The sequence below is a fragment of the Calonectris borealis genome, chromosome 3 (assembly GCF_964195595.1).
Source record: "Calonectris borealis chromosome 3, bCalBor7.hap1.2, whole genome shotgun sequence".
Taxonomy (NCBI): Eukaryota; Metazoa; Chordata; class Aves; order Procellariiformes; family Procellariidae; genus Calonectris; species Calonectris borealis.
In genome coordinates this window covers 8641310-8658531 of record NC_134314.1, presented here as the reverse complement: position 1 = coordinate 8658531, position 17222 = coordinate 8641310, and the positions used below count along the sequence as shown (strand labels likewise).

General features: G+C 44.2%; 1 protein-coding gene across 1 annotated transcript in view; it reads left to right on the top strand.

Annotated features, from left to right (window-relative positions):
• The window catches only part of KLHL29 (kelch like family member 29), a 339629-nt gene that overhangs the window by 277474 nt on the left and 44933 nt on the right, over nucleotides 1-17222 (top strand). Inside the window, exons 6-7 of the mRNA XM_075144971.1 lie at nucleotides 258-457; nucleotides 6843-7102. Coding sequence (XP_075001072.1) covers nucleotides 258-457; nucleotides 6843-7102 — 460 coding nt within the window. The remainder of the gene's footprint in view (nucleotides 1-257; nucleotides 458-6842; nucleotides 7103-17222) is intronic.

The following is a 17222-nucleotide window of genomic DNA, read 5'->3' as shown; positions in this document are numbered from 1 at the left end:
AACTGTTTTTGCATGAAAATGCAGAGTAGCAATAAACAGATTTTTCGTAAGACTTGCTTTAAGACTCTTCTCTTTCAGATCCAGTTAAAGTTTTTAAGTTCAGTTATTTTAAAATTCATATTCTTCAGTTCCGTAAACAAAAAAAAATGGAGAAATATAATGAGGTGCAAAGTGATTTTTTAGCCCTCACTAATCAATAAATGCCAACAAAATGGGGATGGTGTAATGTCCATAATTTAATTGTCTGCTGTTACCAGGTCACCACGAGACAGTAGCAGAAGCGGGGAGAAGCTGGAATTGGCCATGTCCAACCTCACTGCGGATGTCCTGGAGTTACTCCTGGAGTTTGTTTATACAGGTTCTTTGATCATAGATTCAGCCAATGCAAAAACCCTACTGGAAGCTGCCAGCAAGTTCCAGTTTCATACTTTCTGTAAAGTCTGCGTTTCATTTCTAGGTAAGAATCACTCCATCTAGTGAGGTTTTAAGATCTTATTTTAAGGTTTGTAAGCCTTCCTTCTAACAACTCTTAAAAGATAATTAGGAAACCCAAGATTAAATATAATAAAATAAAATGTAAAATTTATTTGGGTTGAGATTCTAATTTAAAATGCTGACACGGACCAGTGGAAAACGATCTAGAGAAGTGTAGCCTGTTGTCTGAGTGGCAATTGCTTTCACATCTTGGATAGACTTTTTTGTTTAATCTTCTTTCATACGTGGTATCATGGTGACATTTTGTTTCCTGGAGGTTGACCTCTGCACAGATACCAGGCTGTAATGCACATGTTGCTTATAACTGTGACAGCAAATGTTGGGTGCTGCACCAGGCCAGCTTGGTCAAGCACTGACAGAGTTGGAGGTGGACTCCCTTAGAGGAGTCAGGATCTGCAATTTTCTTGCATCCATGAGAAAGTCCTTCACATGTCCAATGTTCTTGTAAACAAGATCTGGTTGAACTACTCTAGGTTGAATGTTTACGGGGTTTGTTCTTTCATACCGAGTTATGGTCTGATGGCTATGTGTCATCACAAATGGTGGATGGGAATGAAAGGTTGCTGTGCCCTCCCTTGATAACTGGTGTGCCCTGCGTGCACGGGGAGCGTTTGCCCCGGCGAGGGTGTACAGATCAACATCATCACCAGTGGCCACATGAGAAGCCCATTCCTTCTTGTCCAGAGCACCGTGTCATCCTGCTCCTTGCATTTTCTGTATATTTTCCAATATAGACTATTTCAGAATGGTCCACGGTGACCAGCTCAGTTATCTAAGCTTTACTGATCTGAACTGGAACCATCCAGCCCCATTTCTGTCATGGCAGAAAAGGAGCCAGAACTGGAGCTCAAATGAAACATGTTGATTCAAATTCCTGCCTGTATCATACGCCACTCCTTCACTAACATGGCTATAATATCAGTTAATGAGACAGTAATAATTTACAAATTATTAACACAAACTTATTAATACAAAAAATGTGAGCTTGATCTTATGTGACTTACTTCCCGTGTCCAAGTTCCAAGTATCTTTTTTGGACATCTGATTTCTATTCAGGTTCCCTCAGCTTGGTATGGGAGATGTCATTCTCTCTGGACCCCAAATATGTCTACAACCCACATGAACTATAGGTTCTTTTTGGGCAGTTCTCATTTAAAATTGACATCTAGAATTGCGGAGTGTGGAAGATGAGAGTTTAGAAAATGTTGCACTCATTAAAAAGAGAAAACCAAACCCCAACTCAAATGAGTCCAGTGTACTGCTGTGTTAATTTTCACTGCTAAGCGGACCTGCTGGCAAGATGAGTGGTGTGACTATACTGGTACAATGCAGGCATCAGTAAAGAATCTGTGGTATTTTATTCTTCTCTTCTTTCCAGCTTTTTATATGTCACTTGTTTAAGAGTCTATTCTCAAATGGGTGGGTAATCGGGAAATGAAATCTATGCTTTGCAATCCCACTGTGCTGGTTGTGCAACTTGAGTGAGGGCTCTGGCTCTGGCATTGCTTTCCCCCAGCTCCCCTTCACCGCCTTTTAAAGTGATGAGATCTTACGGCCTTTCCAGGAACAGCTACGTTTAAGTTGCGCTATCTCTAAAGATTCAGCCACAAAACCAAAATACATTTATTTCACTAAATCAATGTGAGATTTCTCTTTTCCGATAGTTAATATTTGAATTCAGTGAACCATGTTATGGTATGAAATAGTAGAGTTGGTTATAAGTTCAGTGATATATGGGGAGTCACTGGAATTTTGTATTCTCATTTGGAGAATTCATGGGGTGTAATTGCTTATTTTTATTTATAGCCATGACTGGATTGCTCTACAGAGATAGTAGAGCATTTGCCATCTAAAAAGTTTAGGGAAAGGCATTTTTTCTTCTCTGTGGCTGTGTTTTTCTTTTCATCCCAGCCACTTCTGCTCCCCACAAAGCAAAAATATGGTAAAAATCAGGTTTTCTTCCAGGGTTTTTGGAAGATTCATCAGTATAAACTGTGATTCTTTCCCATCAGTGCCAAGTCTAAATAGTGAGAGAAGTAGAGGGAAGTCCAAAGAGGCCCAAAAAAGTAAAAGTCTGTTCAGCTCAGCACAGCACCATCTCAGGGGAAATTCAGGTCATCCTTTTTCAGCCGTGAAGCTCCAGCAGGGTCCTAGCTGGTTGATGTCCAGGCAGCTCTTGTGTTTCTATCCTGGGCTTCTCAGCACCGTTGGGCAGAGGCGCCCCAAATCTGCTTGCACTTTCTAGTGGAAACATGCTGCAAATGTGTCAGGAAACACAGGAGATTTCTTAAGCAGCTTCACTGGGCTAATTATAGCCACATTCTATGTGCTGCCTCTGCTTTTGTCTGGACCATGAGAAATGACAACAGTTTTGTGCCGACTGATGCAACGATGCTGACAAGTCCGTGCAGGCGCCATATGATAACTGGGCAAATGTTTGCAAACTGGTCAGGGCATCATAGGTATTTCCTCCATCCATTTGGCTGAAGACTTGAGGTTTTCTTTTTTTTTTTTTTTCCCCCATATTTATTCTATGCCATCATCACAGTCATGGCTCAAATCGGATTTCAGGAGATTCATCAGTATCATGGTTTGGGTCCATGATGCAGGGACCCCCACCACAGGAGTGAACAAATTCTGAGCTTGTACTTCAGCCTGCTGCTGATAAAATAAAAGTATTCTTCCTTAAGTCAAAGAAGTTGGTGGAACCTGTTAGATTCATGGAGGAGAATAGGAAAGAGCAGGAGCTCTGAATTTTCTTAGTCTCCTGGGCAAAGGGCACAAAGACACAGTTTGCAGAGAGTATGAGGGAGCTGTGAGAAAAACTGAATGATGGACCAGTGATGAGACCTACATGAATAGGCATATGCACCTGAGGGAAGAAGGGGCCTTTATGGTCCTTAATGAATTGGAGAGAAAGTGTTATGGCTAATTTCTTGTTCATCCAAGGTGGAGCATTTTGAGCCACGCTGCCCAGCACTGGAGAAACTGAAGCGTCAACCATATCTGGAGATAGGAGAAATGAAGAACACTCTCACAGGGGAAGTGAAATCTTTTGGACAGTGAATGCATCCAGAAGTCTTCCGGCTATCGCCCATCTTCACATGCTTTTGACACTAGTAGGAATACCTGAGGAATAAGATCTCTATCAGAATGTACACAGAGTATGATGAGGAAATTCATGTTTTATGCTAATTTTAGTGATATCCAAGTCATCATCTAGAAAGAATCTCTAAGTGAAAATACAGTACTTAATGCACACAGAGAGGCTTACATAACCACTGAGCTTCCATCATACTGTTACCGCAATCTCGCTGAGTAATCCTTCCTACATACCATCTATCTCTGACTTTATCTCAAGTCGTCCCACTCCCAGAAGCGCAGTCTTAGCACTCTGCCTGGCTGATTATCTCATGATGACTCTGCACAGGATCCCATTCCAAAATCGCATCTTAACGCAAGTGGAGAATACCAGCTGCTGATCTGCAATATTGTGACATACATAGAAACAACTATGCTATCCAGCACTGCCTCAACCCAGTGAGAACCTAATAGATTACATCTGATATTCTCTAAATCCACTCATAAGTCTGTTATGACCTGTCCTTGAGCATTGGGAATAACTTAAGTAGTTAGCAGTCACCTTCTGAATGGTCTCAAGGTGAAACTCCACAAAAATGTGTTGTTACCAGTCCAGTGTCACTGTGGCAAAAACAACAATTATTGTAAACGTGTCAGTGTCCAAAGGAAAACGGCTCAGGAGCAGATGGAGCAGAACTGATCCTTAGCTGTCTTTGTCATGTCGGCATCCAGAAGTGCCCTCAGATTGGGATGGGCTATATTATATAGCAGAAGGCTATATCTAAGTAGTCATGTAGGCTCCCTTTGTAGTCCGTGAAGAGTAACAGGCATTGGTAAGGCACGGTTCTGCTCATCCTGAAGTTGTTATCCAAAATATTACCAGATTGCTTCTTGGAATGGTTTGTTTATGAGTGTAGAGGGATACTAATGTGATTGCTCAGTTGCACCATAGACAGCTGGAATCAAGTAAGATCAATCTCGCCCCCAATTTGGATTCATAGATGAAAAATGGAGGGTGTGTTTTTTCTGTTCACAGGATAAAGATTTTTCGTACCTCCTATAGCTGTTGCCCCAACCTCTGTCTTGCTCACCTGCGATGAATCCCTCTAGTTCACATGCCAGTGAACTCATCTTAAAAAGGCATCACTGTGCCCACCTTGCTGTGGTGCTCATCACATCAAAAATGATGAAGTGCATCAGCAGCCTCCTGAACATACCGCATCTCCCCAGGACCCCTCTCTAAATGGCCTTATCGCACTTGCTGAATCAGGCAGGGATAACGTCATTTGGGTCTGCCACCGAGCGGTTTCTCGGGGAAGAAGGAGGAGGGAAACTCAAAGGGACAACATGGAGCTGCTTGGACACCAGTGTACCAAGCTGCGTCAGTCACCCAGCATTGTTAGAGGTAGAAAAACCTGTCCAGCTCAGAAGAAACCAGTCGTACCAGTGCTTTCTCTGTCACACGCCACAGGCTCAGCTGGGAATGGTATGGGAATCTCTCCTGATAGAGGCAGACCCAGTCCCTTGAAGGCGAAGACTCATTCTTGCAAGTCTTTTCCACTGTGTGCTAGTAAACGGCTGCTTAATGAGTCAAACTTGGTTATTACCTTTATTATAAACCCTATGAGGATAAAGTGGAGCAGTGTCAGATTCGTCTTTGACTTGAGAGTTTGCCAAGTGATGATGAGAGTTTTGGGCTCTGTTAGATGATTATTTTACCCCCAGCCGTATGTATACATGAAACTGTGCCAACAGACAGAACCAAGGAACCTGAAGAGGGTTTTGGTTCTTTTTTTTTTTGAAAAGTAGAAATTTTGGGAGCTTTGTGCTTCATAGCTATCAGTTTGCAGTCTGTCTCTGGGCAGTCTTTGAGTGACAAAATTTACTGACAGCAAACAGTGCCACTGCTCCAGTCTGCTTGAGGAAATGGGCTCCTTGGAGTCAGTACAATCAACTGATGCAAAATGAGATAACCTAGCTTCAAGATTGGAGGATCTGTGAAAGAAAATAAAAAGAGTGAGGGGAAAAAAAGAAAAACAAGACACAAAACTCCTAATCTCATGCCAGGTTTGAAAAAAAAAAAAAAAGGTAGGTCATAATCCCATTTTAATAAAAGCCACATATAGATTTTGTGCAGGTTTTAAATCTGATGAAGGCAGAAGCTGGGTGTAGGGAAAAATTCCCGAGCGTTTCCAGCAGAAGCAATCTGACGGGAGTTTGGTTTGAAGAGGTGTGGGGCTATCACACACTCCTGCCCAGTGCTCTGAAATAGTGCGCTAGGATATGACACTGCCCAAATGTGATGTACTTCTCTGACAGTGCAGAAGCCTGCCACGGGTACCGATGCTTTTGTGATCTATTGCAGTCTGTCTCTCTCATTTATTTTTTTTCTTGGTCCTGTTTCTTAAAAGAATATACTCTGCCTTTTAGTAGTGGCTTGGTTAACAAAAGCTGAGAGGAATCTGAGAGTTCCTCTTATAAATGTCTGAAATTGGTGAGTTTTTCTTCAAAATAGCTGAAAAGGAAAAAAGTACAGTCAAATGTATGGTGTAGCACACTTAACGCAAAGCTACACACTGTGCTGTTACTTCTCTTTGCTGGGTAGGAGATAATGCTGTCTCCTCTGTGCATGATTTTCTTTGAAACCCACTACACAACATTTAACAGAAGGCTTTAGTATAATCTGTGTTTTGCATAAGGGATGTCATCACATTCAGCAGCAACAAAGTTCCTTTGAAAAAAAAAGGGAGGGAGGATTTTTTTTTTTATTTGAAGTAGTTTAGTAGCTGAACAGGGCAAAAATTATCATAAAGCAACTGCAGCATCCTCAGAAATATCCTCAGTGCTGTTTGCATTTATTCTTAAGTGTCTGCACTGGCGTTTCCATCTTTGCTGTTTCTTAAAGCGACATTGTAGGCGGTAGAAATAGCAGCAGTCTCTTGGCTGGGTTCCCGTCCCTTGGGAAGCCCCAGATACTATTATGTCAGTAGGTTTCCCCAGTGCCTTGTGAAGGCTTACACGAAAAGCAAACTCAGAAAGTGCATTTCTCTCCCCATCCCCAGCTCAGTTGTTAGACAGCCTTTGATTTTTGTAGTTTAAACCCCAATCCTAAAGTAACCCAGGGTGCTGCTTCTAATTAACTCCCTGAAATTAATTAGGATTGGAGGTTTGTCAGTGGCGCTTAGTTTTTCATGATATCGGTAAAAATGTAAATCTTGCTTTTAATAATTCTCACTTGCTTTTTTTTTTTCCCCCCCTCCTTTTAGAAAAACAGCTGACTGCTAGCAACTGCTTAGGAATATTAGCCATGGCTGAAGCCATGCAGTGCACTGAACTCTACAACATGGCCAAAGCATATGCCCTGCAGATTTTCCCAGAGGTTGCAAACCAAGAAGAGATCCTTAATATCTCAAAAGACGACTTCATTTCCTACATGTCCAATGACAGCCTGAACACCAAAGCAGAGGAGCTGGTATACGAAACAGTGATAAAGTGGATTAAGAAGGACGCTGCAATCAGAGCACAGGTAAAAATAATCTCAGCAGCCTCACTCCGCTCCGTTCCCATAAATGCCTCTTTTAAAATAGAAACCATCCCAGTGCAATTTTAAACATGAGGACGCGGAGGAGATGGGATGGGCAGTTCAGATGAAAAAAGAGAAAGGGAATGAAGGCTATGCACAAAATGTATGTAATTTCAAAATCTGATCCCCATATCTGATCATTTAGAATCAAAATCTCATTTGTGACATTCATGGTACAAAGACAGGGCCTCGAGTTGTTGGCTGCAGGCTTGGTCGGAGATAAATTGGGAAGGATTAGAGTTGTGTGAGATGCTGCTTTAAGAAGGGGATGCATTTTAGTAACAGTGGGAAATAAAAATCTCTCAGAAAATCTGTATTTCTTTTGATGCCACATACTGAATGAGTGTAACTTCAAAAACATAAAAAAAACAGATTTTGTATCTTTATTGGCTGCGTAGGTAACCCCTTGGGTATTATATATTTATTAGAGTTAGCCTTTCCTCAACCATCTGGGCTATGCAGTCTGCTCTTGACTCAAGAAACTAAGTGTATTACTTTGCTCAGCACTGTCTCCAGATAAATGCTAGAAGCAATGACTGTTTGGAGGCTGATAATTGTCCTTGGGACCAGAGGACTTCCCTGGTGATATGTAAAAACCTGCTACTTGCCTTCGGTGCAGCCTTGCAAGTCAGCTTGTGTGGGTAGTGAATCCTGGTGGTCTGAACCCCAAATCTCTCCCTTTTGGAGGCCAGTTCTCCCCACAGCTCCCAGAAGGGGAAGGTTGTTTTCCCCCTTTCCCCTCCTTTGGAGGTCAAAGTTGCTGGCCCATCCTGGCAAGGCCGACTTCTGTTGATCCCCGCTCACAGTTTTGGTTAGTTTAAGGAGGACAGTCCAGTTGCTTATGGACCAGACTGGGACTCAGGGAAACACTTGGCCAAACATTGTTGATGCCATTCCACATCATGCAAGGCTGTACCTTCTTGATATAAATGGGAATTCAAGCACCTAGATGTGCAATGGGATATTAAATGTGTCATTGGACGTGATCCAGGGCAGCTGCACCTCCGCCTCTCACCTGGAAAGTCGGAGAAATAGCAACTCCCGACCTCACCGGGCTGCTGGATGAGGATAAGGGCATTAAGGACATAACGGTACTCCCTGCCAGGCCAAACCTTCCTGCCTGCGCTGCCCGCGCTGCCGCTGCCAGCTCAGCCCCTGGCCCCTGCCAGCAGCCTGCAGCCCCCAGGGCTTTTCTCCAAACTTGTCCTGCCCTGTGCAGATGACGTTGCTCAGCAGGGCAATCCCGTGCTGGGGACCCGCCGCGCGCTCTGACCACCTCCTCCGTGTGCCGGTGATGCCGCTTAGTATTGCCCAGTATTATCATTGCCTAAAACATTTACACAATATCATTCATTTATTGATATGGGCCCCTTTTTGGCTCTTGCTGGCCTTGAAAAACACACTGTTTTACAGAGTATTTCCCTGCTTGCTTAAAGTTTGATGGCAGCCGTCAGCTCTGTGCAGCTCTGAGCTCTGAACCTAATGCAACCTCGGGGATTATTCCGAGGGGCCGGAGTACAGGAGCCCTGCGGCAGGAGTCTGTTTGCCTGGTGCAAACAGAAGGTGTCACTCACCAGGCGGTCCAGGTTACATTTTCAAAATTGCTGGTTTAAATATTTCCTTCTGCGCCCTGCTGCGGTGATGTTATGAATTTATTTTTTTAAGTGGTGGCTTTTTTTCCCCCCTCCCCTTGCTGCCGCCACCACCACCATCCCCTCCTCTCCTCCTTTCATGTTGCGGTTGGGTTGGTTTTCTGGGTTGTTTTTATTGCCAAGATGCCTTCCCCTCTGCCCTGCTTCTGCAGTGCCTTTGTAGTTTACGATGGCAGTTTTATTTGCTTCTCCAAATTTCTCTGTGGTGCTTTGGTTTCATGCATTACTTTACAAGGGCTTTTAATTTTTAATTTGTATTTATCCAGAGATGAGGGTCTTGAATAAATTAATATTAAAGATACCAAGCAGATAAGTATTTTCATGCCCAATCCTACCACTAAACTAGTTTCTTTGGATCGTAGCTCTCACTTTTTTTGTATTCTGTGCACTGCTTGATCTATTATAAAGCTCTTAGTTAAATAGGTACTTATTTTCTAAAAGTAGGAACTCATACTTACCATGAAAAGTACCATCTTTATGATAATGACTTATGCATTTTCAGAGCCCCAGAACAAATAGCTCTGACGGTGGATAGGAAGGAAGATGGACCTGAATAATCTTATTTCTGATAAAGATGATGAGTGAAAATCTGTGCTTGGTGTGCGGCGAGGCCCACCATGCCGGGGAGTGCCCAAGTTCCCATGAGATGCACAGGCTGCTCAGAGCTTTGCAGAACTGGGCGACCATGGCAATAGCAAACGCCGGGTGGATCTTCTTGCAGGGGCTGTGCGTGGATATTTTGACTTTATTCACAGTTTGGTGAGATGGATTCACTGAACTCTTTTCAGACTCTTTGGGGTGGGGAACCAGCACATGGAGGACACCAGTGCAGCAACGGGATTGTTGCTTCTGCACCCAGCCGGTGGGATCTGTTGGGAGGGTTGCTGGAGAGGTTTTAGCCATGAATTGCAACAGCCCCAAGACATCGCTCCTGCTCTACTGCACTCCTCAGGTGACCGGTCTGGTTTTATTTCTCTCTCCCAAAGGCAGTCCTGGCAGTTAAATCTTTCAGGGCCTGAAATCTTCATATCTCCCTTCTCCCCATCTCCCTTTGCCTGACAGGCCAGGCTCTATCGTCACGTTTTTATTTTCAATAGCTCCAATGGCAGGTGATTAAAATGCCTCTTTGGCAGTTTCTTCCAAGCACTGAATCGGTGATTCTCCCAAAAGTGGATGTCTGGCACAAACAGAGAAAGGTCTGTGCTCTTCATCTCACCTGCACGTCCATCTTCCCTGGGAAAGCCTGGCAGGGGCTTGCTCTGCAGAGACGTCCCTGCAGAGGAGCTTGGAGAAGGGGCCTTGTCTCTAAATCAGCACCCTCTGCCCCCGGGGCAGCTGCAGCCCTCCAAAATTCCTTGTGCTTTAATGGCTTTGTGTCACTCTGGAGTGCAAGCTTACGCCTGGGGACAGTAAATCTCACCACTTGTGTTCCCCACACCGCAGCTCCTTGTGCCACGCTCTGAGACAACTTATCCATCACTGCCTCCCCTCCTGTCCGGATCGCTTTCTGAGAGCCTCTGGGAAGGAGATTTTCAACGGAGCCTCCCCTTCTTCTGGAATGGCGTTGAGTTTGCTATCTTCCGGCTCTTCTCTGCCTTTCTAAAAGCTTTTCTTTGGGTATCTAATTGTTTCTGCTTTTGTTAATTCTTTCCCCACCAGGCTGGAGGGCAGCGGCAGGGAAGGAACCAGGATTTGCTTGCAGGGCAAGTTGAAAAGCTGTGCTCTGGCAGACTTTTAATTTTGCAAGTTGTGCTCATACAGAGTCTTATGGTGCTTATAAAAGTGCTCTGTGGCATTACAAAAAACAGCATCCGAGCCTTGTTACAAAGAGGGAATAACAGTGCTTTAAAGGTTACTGATCCATCTACGTAAGACAGAAAGGCAGTTCAGATAATGACATACGTCTTAAGCTAGGATTTGGTAAATAACTGTATCCAGTGCGTTGGAGCAGGGTGCCAGCTCATATGGTAATGTTTATGGAGCTATTTTAGTGCTGCTAGGAGTGCAGTCGCGTAAAATTGGTCTAGCCAAAAGAAGCAACCTGTGATGTGAGGTCTGGACTAAGTAGGTAATTTCCTGTACCAGCGGACGCAGAACACTGGTTGTAGGAGTCCTCTTGATTGCTTGTCACTGAGTGGAAAGCCTGCAGTGGACTGACACAACTGGAAAAGCTGAATTTACTGTTTTTTCTATTTATTTCTCTTCCTGACTGATGGACAAGATTGTAGGGTTTATCGTAAGAGTTATCCCCTTGATAAGCTTATTACAACTCCAGCGAACTCATGCAAAAAATATATTGTATAATGGAGGCTTTACTGTCTGGAAACCAGGACAGTCTGAGCCATCCGAACAAGCAAAGATTTCTGCCAGGCCCCAAGCAGTCTTCACCTGAGCTCATCCCCCAGCTCTCTGCGTGGCCTTGGGCAGGTTGTTTCACCTTTCTGTCCCCATTTCTTACACTATAAGCTGGAGGGAAGTGATGCCTCCCACATGGGCTGTTGGGAGGATCCGGTGGATAACAAGCTATGTTTTCTGCTAATACTAATCACTGCCGGAGCTGCAGTCATGCCCAGCATCAGCATGGGATGGGGAAGATGTGAAGTTGCTGGAGTACTGGATGTGCTGGATGTGCATCCACACCAAAGCTCATTGGAAACTTTCCCACTCTCTGTTCCAAGTCCAAAGTTGTATCTTTTTTCTCTGACATAAAAAAAACATAGCAACATGTTTATTAATAACAGAAAGCCTGGGAAAACAAGACGTCCAGTTGCATGAAGCTTCCCTCTCGCCCTGTGGAGGGACAAGAAGTGAGGAGAGAACAAACATTTCGACAAGTTGCCCGGAGTAGTGCTGGAAGAGAGGCAGGTACTGCAGCGATGAGGGACAGACGAGAGGCTCGGCTGAATGGCAGTCACCTTTTGTTGCACTCTGCCAGGATGTAATTGTGTGCCCTTTTTTTAAACCCTGTTTAAAATCACGGTGTCCAGCAGCAAAATGAAATATCTCCACCATAAAGGCATTAACAATCCTTCTACGAACTTGTGTCCTCAGAGGCAGGTTTGTCTAAACAGCATCTTCATGGTGCCTGAGAACCAGAGATGCGTAGACAAATTGGAGGTAATTTAGAGAAGAGCAACACAAATTATTAAAAGACTGAAGGAACTGATGTGAGAAAAAAAAGATTAAAAGATATGAATATGCATGACTTGGCCTAATGACAGCTAAAGAGGGATAAACGCCTACAAGTGTTTGAAGCCCCAAGGAGAGGAGTTGCCTGGAAGGATGCAAGGGGTGTAAACAACAGTAAGGACCACTGGGATGAATTTGAGACATGGCAAATTAGTCTAAGCAAACACAAAGCCCACCTGAAAGCCCTGTATCTGTCAGTGAGGGTAAAGAAAGGTGATGGAGAGAAAGAGAAGAGGATTTATGTCAAAAATGCTACAAATGCCCATGAGCTATATTTTGGCAGTGACAGAGAATGGCAGTTCGGAGGCAAGATCCTACAGAGAAGGGGTTGGTAACCGTGAGAGAGCAGATGGAAGATCCCTGGTCTGCGGTTAGGCTGTTGAGATGGTAGCATAATTTCTCAGGCACATTTTAAAGAGTCTCCAAAGTTATGCAGAAGAGCGGCTTGCTCCAAGAAAATGGAGAATCTGACAGGGAACAAGCACAATCCCAACTCTGCTCTGTAGTGACAAGGAGGTAATAATATATTCAGAAGCTGATACCCAATACCAGCATGTACAAATTACTTAAGTTCATCATAATAGGATATTAATTGATCAATCAAGGTACTTAAGGGCATTAAGCTTCAGGAAAGGAGTGTTGGAATAAGTATGAAAAATTAGCTTCCAAGGGAGCCTAAGTGAATTAGGCACTAACACTCTATTAGGGTTCAATTAGGCTTCTTTGAAAAACCCAGACTACCCTGATGCTTTGAAATCCATTTGTGGGAAGAGCAGACAAATGCAAAAAGATGCCATAATGAAAGTGCAAGAAGCTCCAATTTCTCTGAAAGTGAAAAACGCAAGGGATGAGCGGTAACCCCTGTGATTTCCCAGGGACGGGCTGCTCAAAGAGCTCAGATTTAAATGAGGCTTTTGCAGATGCACTCAGAGCCTGTACAGGCTGAGAGAGGGAGAAGAAAAGGCAGCAGCAGGAACAGAATCAGTGCAGGAATATGCCCTTAGCTACATATTGGAGGAAGAAACTGCATTAAATAAAAAAAAAAGAGAGGATGCAAGTGACATTAGCTGTTCTTTAAATTCCCCCTGTACTAAACTTCTAGGTTTTTTTAAAGGGATACCCTTGATTGAAAATCTGCTGAATTATTTCTCAGAAGTTTAAATTGGTTTGAGGAGCTCCCTTGTCTCCCAGTCCTCCCAGTCTCTTAATTTGTGGCTTTTCCAATATATTTTCCTGGTTTTTGCTGAAGCATCGGCCTTACAAAGACACACATCCGCAAGCAGCTCCTCACACGTGCTCACTGGCGTTGCCTTGTGCTGCTTGGCCCCAACACTCCGGATGGACCTCCAGAAACAAAATCGTTTGACACTGTAGGCAAGAAGCATTTCGGAGAATTATTGCGCGTGGATTCATGCTGTTGAGATGGATGTATCAGGAGTTACTTGGTTTTGTGAAGCATCTTACAAGCTTCAGCCATTTTGTTGTTGGCAGCATGCTTTTGCGGGGCATCTGTGTTCATACGGGTGTTTGAATAGGTGACTGCCCCTAAACAAAAGAAACGGCACTCACCGCTGTAGTAACCTTTGGGGGAATTCAGGGGCTTTATTTGATAGAATTTAGTCAGCAAGACAGAGATTGCCTGGTAAGAGTGGAGTTTTTCTAAGCCTCAGTATCAGGTAAATTCCAAGTACGATGGATCAATGATTTATCTTCCTGCGCATTTAGAAAACTCTCATCGTATTACTGCTAGAAATACCTACCTGTGTGCTGCTTTGCAAACAGTTCGGAGAAGAGGACAGCAGTTCGCTTTATGCGGCGCTGATGACATTACAGTGTTTAGTCAGCTGTGCTGCCATAAAGATGTCACGTTGAAACCTTATTTCAGGAAGACAGAGGGGCTGCTCTTTCCTTCTTGCTAGGCATGAGATTTATGCATGTGGCATCCTGCCACCGAGCCACCGGCTGAACCCAGCGCCTGCGAACCAGATTTTCTGCCACGCGTTTATCTCATGATATTATGAGGCTGTCGGCTGACATCCTACCAAGCCTTTTGGTTTAATCTGAAGGCAGCTTTGCAATTCCAAGAAGTCAATACAGGTGGTTAATAAATATACCGAGTGCACCGGAGAGCTTAGGTTGGGCTTGAATGCAACCTTGGGTGTACGAATGTGGAAAGACAGCATGTCTTTGTAATGCCCAGGGGTTAGATCTATCAAAGCAAGTACCGTCATTATCAAGTAGCAGGGCAGCGCCGTGAAAATCTAGCCGAAAAAGGCATATTTCTGAGAATGGCAAAGCAGTGCACCAGCAGCTTTGGCTTCCCCAAACCAGCCAGATCCCTGCTGGGCTTGTACTTGGAAACTTGGAGCCGACAATATTTTGAACATCAGGCTGCGTAACCTGCTGGGGAAGCCTGGGCTGGGCTGGAGGTGGGACCCCAGCGGGGAGGGACCGCTCACGTCACCACTCCAGTGCGCCTTCTTGCTTGGCCACCATGCCGCATCCCCAGCCGCCACCGTCACTGTCGGCACGGCCCGTTACCTGGCCGCGGAGTAGGCATCAAAGGCTAGCATCTGCCGTTTTGGGGGGGTTGGGTGGTGTTTTTTAATTAGAGTGCCCTCTTCTCGTTTGAAGGAGTTTTATGCAGTGGGGAACTGATTCTGCTTCAGATCTGTCCCTGATGGCTTCCTCCATCGAGGAGGTCCTTGCTCAGCTCTCAGACTGGGCCGGTGCAAGAAGTGGGGCGAGTCTGAACCCAGGGTTTTTGTGAGACAACATAAATCTCCTTTGTAGCTCTCAGATGAATCGAATATATTCCTACTTCATAATGTTTTTTAAAACTCTATTGGAATTATGCACAAAGAGCTGAAACAGCAGTTTATTGGAGCAAAACCCTATCGTCATGTGGGTAGTCTGACTTCTGTATTTGTGTTTCTAGCTGAAGCCTGTTTCTTTAGGCAGATAGCACAAAGGGTCTTTTGTAGGAAGAATAGTAAACTAGAGAGACAGATGAGTTATAAGGCATAAGGGAAACATTATTTTAACCTCTCTGGGCATTACTTCAAAAATGTTAAAAGTCTTCAGAGCTTTCCAGTGTAGCATTTAAGGAGTAGGAAATTTGACTCCGTAGCAGTAAACATATTTCCTTTTAAAATTAACTGAATACTGTTGTAGGCCAAGTCTATGCAGGAGCACACTGAGAGTCCTTTTGGAGAATACCTGTTAGGATTTTACTGGATTAGAGACTTGAGAATAAAAAGATTATTTTTAATGTGATACTGAAGAGGGTTTTGTAACTGAGACTTAGAAGATACCAGAACAAAGCAAGCAAGCGTTCATAATACTGATATAATTAGTAGGCGAAGAAATGTCACAAAAAGTTTAGCAAAGTAAATGTCCTCACTCAAACTACCAGCGAGGAACAAAAAGAACGCATTCAACTGTTTTGTAATCTAGTTTGCTCAAGCTCTGGCTTGCCTACTGAGATGGGAGTCATTTATGTATGAACAGATTATTAGGGAAAGTCTTGAAAGGGTCAACTTCAAGGTATAGCAGATCTTGTTTATCGTACAGTCCTCTGAGTCAATGATAACATTTAGGCTTCCTCGTAGCGTGATTGTGACCTTCCGAGCACAGCGCCCAGGGCAAATGGATGCGAAAATTCCCACCAGAGGAGAGAATTAATCACCCTCCAGTTTGGGTTGACGTCTGGTTGTAGACATCTCAATGTGGCATGGTCTGAGGCACGGTCTGAGGAACACCCTGCCTTTCTCAGGAGCTGGTGGCTCACACTTGTAGGCCAGAAGGGGACACCGATATTCTCTGCTTCCCCTGGTGTGTGACGCATCCTCTCAGCTCAGATTGCTCTGGGGATTGTGTTAAGTGTGTTGACTAAATCTCTATTAATTATAACATGAGTTTACACATGTCTAGCTGACAAGTAAATACTTGCTCGTATGTACCTATTTAGGTGACTGAATCTAGAGCTGAATCTCTCCCCTGAAATGTTTAGGTAATTGAGGAAAGATAAGATCTCCAAAGATTTTTCTTTCCCTGCTTTTTATGAAACACGCTTGTGATTGAAGGCTGGTTGAAGACCCTGCTTTCAGTTCAGCCACTGAAATCCCTATCGGTGAAATAGGTGCCTTGAAGCAGGCCGGGTAGCATCTCTCAAAAGTCACTACTCTACTGTGTCCCCAGTGACTGTCCAAAAAGTCTTTGCTCAGGTGGTAGCGGTGCCTTGGCTCCTGCAGAATCCCCCCGGCCGTGCACGGCACCGCAGGGCTGTCTGGCAGCATCACCGCCCAGCAAGGAGTTTATGGCCTAGATCTTCTGCTGGTGCAAAACCCGAGCAGCTCCCTTCATCCAACGGGAACTATGCTGAGATTCACGTCACCTGAAAAACCAGTCCTGACGGTGCTCAAAAACTTCCCTAGCATTTTAAAACAATAAATTCGTTAGATTTTTGCATAATGGCGTCCATTTTCAAGGAGCTGAGGCATGGTCTCCCATGTTTATGAGTTGATAACTCCTAATTTTAGGCCAGAAGGGGCATTAATATTCTCTGCTTCACCCTGGCATGTGATGCAGGTTGTAGAGTAGTCATAAGTGATTCCCAGCAAAGACCTGAGAAATATTTGTACTTGTCCAGCCAGCGCCTGCAGCCAAGTAGCGAGAAGAAAACATCCTCGGAGTTACAGGCGCAAACCACAACTCCAGGAACCCGAGGTTGTTGTCTGCTGAATTTGGCAATGTGCCCTGCACAGGTATTCTGCTGTTTTAATAAAAACTGGTAACATCAGTAAGTGCAGTAGATATTTCATAGCTGTATAAGGAACAACGGAAAGACAAGAGAGAATGGAGAGCAAATAACAGATGGTAAGGAGGTTGAAATGCTTTACGGTGCTTATTGCAGTCTTAAATGAAAAGGATAATAGTAACAGGATATTTAGTACAATCACAGCTAACGGAGCTAGGAAGTCTTCATGAGGGAGAATCCAAAAGAAGAAGGCTGCTGATTGCCTGAATCACTTGAATATTCTTAAATCAGCGAGGCTAAATGAAATTCACCCTTGACTATAGTGCTTAAAAGAGCTGGTGCGAAAAGCTGTTGGTTTATAAAAGCCTCTCCTGTCTTCTAGAGACGCTGCGACGGTACGTACTCTTCAGATCCCTTGGTGAAAAACACTGCGATTATACGTACCCTTAATGCCATCAGCGAC